The sequence below is a fragment of the Rhodamnia argentea genome, chromosome 6 (assembly GCF_020921035.1).
Source record: "Rhodamnia argentea isolate NSW1041297 chromosome 6, ASM2092103v1, whole genome shotgun sequence".
In the NCBI taxonomy this organism is placed as follows: domain Eukaryota; kingdom Viridiplantae; phylum Streptophyta; class Magnoliopsida; order Myrtales; family Myrtaceae; genus Rhodamnia; species Rhodamnia argentea.
The window spans coordinates 6,494,298-6,497,839 of NC_063155.1; the positions used below are offsets into that span (position 1 = coordinate 6,494,298).

Consider the following 3,542-nt stretch of genomic DNA (forward strand, 5'->3'; position numbering starts at 1 on the left):
TTGGAAAATTAAGCCTTTTATAGGCTCTGTTTGTTTCACGAATAATATGATGTTTTCAAAAAATATTTTTCGGAAAATCATTTTCTGATATTTGGCTAAGAATTAAAAATGGACTGGAATATAATTTCCGTTGTTTGTCAAGGAATTGATTTTCCTAAAAACAATTATAAAATAATTCGATATTTTTATATTCTTCGTTCTTTATTTTTCTGTTTTATTTTTCTTTTCTTTTCTTTTCTTCTTTGTTCTTTTTTCCTCGTTCTTCATCCTTCCTCCGCTTGCTTCCTCTTTCCTCCATCTGCTAATCCTTCCTCTGGCAACCTCGGCGACAATGGCCGCTCGGTGATCAGCCATGTCAAGCAGGCTGATGAGCTCGATGCTCAGCGACGCGAGACTCGGCCTCGAGCGAGCCGGGCGCACGTTGCCAGATCCCATGAAGCTTGACCTAGCTTGAGGCCGGGGCGACGATTGAGGAGCCAAGCTATTCCCTTGCCATCTCAACGCATCAACGCTGCCCACCGTGGCTGTCTAGTCCTTCATCCATGGATGAACGACGATTTTTTATTCCCTCTACCTAATCTCCTGTGCAAGGTACGAACGACCACAAGCTCGCGTCCGGACGTGGTCCTGTCATTGTATACAAAATCTGCGAGCAAATCATCCATGCATGTGACCTGCAAGGCAGGCCTAGCCTCCTTAATCGTTGCCAACCTCGAGTGAGGCCAAGCCTGGTAGGATCTGGCGAGGCGAGCCTCGCTCCCTTGAGGCCGAGGCTCACGTCGCCGAGCCTCGAGTATGCCTGATTGCCGAGCAGCCGCTGTCGCCGAGGTCCACGAAGAAAGGAGTAGCAAGTGGAGGAAGGAGGAAGCAAACGCACGAAGGAGGAAGAACGAGAAAAGAAAAAGAAAAATAAGGAAGAAAACAATTAGATTAAAAAATAAATAAATAATAAAAAATAAAGTAAAAATGTAATTATAAAGAAAGGAAATGTGAAAGAAATGAGGAAAAAAAGATGATGAAGATATTTTTCTCTTCTCAAAAGAGGAGTCAATATTTCCAAAATATCCTAGAAGCCTCGATGAATTGATAAAGTGAGATTGCTGTTTGCAATTTTTCTGTTTTCCTTAGGAATAGCTGCATCAAGAAATGGAACTGGGATCGCCCTTATTTTTCTACTTTCCTTCAGGAAGAAATCACTTATCCAAAGAATTATGGCTTTGGTGAAGCAAAGGAGCGAACATTTCAATGGAGAAATGAAAATCGAAGGACATGCATCTTCGAGAAGATACACCTACAAAGACATCAAGAGGATGACCAACTCTTTTGAAGAAAAGTTAGGCCAGGGAGGCTATGGTTGCATGTACAAAGGCCAGCTTCGAGACAGTCTTATGGTGGTGAAGCTTCTAAAGAAGTTGAAAGGCAATGTAGAAGAATTTTTCAATGAAGTTGTGAGCAAAAGCACGACTTCTCATGTGAATGTTGTGAACTTCCTGGGGTACTATTTTGAAGGAAGCAAAAGAGCTTTGGTTTATGAGTTCATGCCCAATGGATCGCTCGAAAATTTCGTATTTAATAGGAGGGACATTTTGGAAGTAGATCAACATTTGAGTTGAGACACCTTGTGCTAGATTTCGCCCAGCATAGCTCACGGGCTAGAGTATTTGCATAGAGGATGCAACACGAGGATATTGCACGTTGACATAAAGCCTCACAACATTCTTCTCGATGAAAACTATTACCCCAAGATTTCCGACTTCGGTCTTGCCAAAATATGCCCTAGAGAAGAGAGCATCGTGTCAATGCTAGGTACCCGGGGCACCCCTAGATACATTGCTCCGGAGCTGATCATGGGAAAAATCCAAAAAAAGGCCTAAAGTCCTTTTGTTTTTTCAAATAAAGGCCCCAAGTGAACTATGTTTCAAATAAAGACTCAAAGTGACATAGTACGTTTCAATTAAGGGCCCGAAGTAGCCATAATGTTTCAAAAAAGGGTCTGTCTTGAAGGGCGTTTTCGTCATTTCACATTTTAATTTTTTATTCATTTTTTTTCTTTTCCCTGATTGAAAAAAAAAAAACCACACATAGGCGGGAGAGCTGCCCCTCCCGCTTGTGGCCACCGGCCTACCGCTGGTTGTTGGTCGGCGACCCTGCCGGTCAGAGGCGAGGGCCTCTGGCCCTCGTCAAAATCGGGAGAGGGTCGGGCCTTCTCCCCGGATCCGGGTGAGGGCCGACGGTCCTCGCCCACATTGGGGGGTCGTCGCCCGGGATTGAGCAGGGGTCGCCTTGACCAAGCGACCCCCCACCAGCGACGGGATGACGGATGGCGGCCCCTAATTTGGCCGGGGACCGTCTGCCCCGACCCTAATCCGGGAGAGGGCCCGACCCTCTCCCGTTGGCTCTCGCCTTTGGTCAACGTGGTCGCCGGCACCTCGTCAAGGCGCCGGCAACCCCGTCGGCCTTTGCCGCCCCCGCCTACCGCCCTCCGGCAAGAGGGTGGTGGCCACAAGCGAGAGGGGTTGTGGAGGGCTGCCCCTCCCGCTTGTGAACGTCCACTTTCTCTTTTCCTTTTTTTTTTTTTTTTTTGAGAAAATAGATAACAAAAAGTATAATAAAAAAGAAAAAAAATCAAATAAGTAGAAAGACTAAAATGCCCTTGAAATCGGGCCCTTTTTTGAGATTTTATGGTCATTTCAAGCCCTTATTTGAAACAATGTTTACTTCAGGCCCTTATTTGAAAAAATGATGGCATTTGAGGCCCTTATTTGAAACAGGGTTCACTTGGGGCCCTTATTTGAGAAAACATGAGGACTTCGGGCCCTTTTTTAGATTTTTCCTTGAGGAACATTGGAGGGTTTCACCACCCACCTGGGTGGCGCCGCTGGTTCGCGCACTCTTCCTCTCGCAAAAGGTCGAGTGTTCGAATCCCATGGGCATCGCAAGGTGACTTACCCGGTGGCACGTGTGTGGTGGCTAGCACGTGTTGCCCCCCGGGGTTTACCCCCGGCTGCCGGCCGTGCTGGGGTTCCCTGGGTCATAAAAAAAAAAAAACATTGGAGGGTTTCTCACAAATCGGATGTGTATAGCTACGGCATGATGGTTCTAGAGATGGTCGGCGGGAGGAAAAACATCGAAGTCGGGGTAGATCATACCAGCGAAATATACTTCCCCGACCGACGTTTGGAGCTTCAAGAAGAGCTTGGGCTGCATGGAATAACGAATGGGGAGGACGAAGGAATAGCAAAGAAGATGATTGTCATAAGCCTATGGTGCATTCGGATCGATCCGAGAGCGCGACCTTCTATGACCCAAGTTGTGAAGATGTTGAAGGGAAGTGTTGAGGCCTTGCAATTTCCTCCCAAACCAACATTCTCATCTCCTTCAAGATCGCTCGCGGCTTCTCCAGGTGAAATTTCGTCTCTACAAGAAAGTAATGGCTCAAGTTAGGGTTATTCAAGATCAATCGTTTAAAATCAACATAGCTTGTAAAAGAGTACTTAAAAAACAACTGTTTACGTATTAATGATTATTGAGATTTTCACAAA

General features: G+C 45.9%; 1 protein-coding gene across 1 annotated transcript; it reads left to right on the forward strand.

Annotated features, from left to right (window-relative positions):
• Positions 1–1,071: 1,071 nt before the first annotated feature.
• LOC125315584 (probable receptor-like protein kinase At5g39020) lies at positions 1,072–3,542 on the forward strand. The gene is made up of 2 exons (XM_048280894.1): positions 1,072–1,561; positions 3,084–3,542. The coding sequence occupies exons 1-2, from the start codon at positions 1,212–1,214 to the stop codon at positions 3,442–3,444; spliced, it is 711 nt and encodes a 236-aa protein (XP_048136851.1). The 5' UTR covers positions 1,072–1,211; the 3' UTR covers positions 3,445–3,542.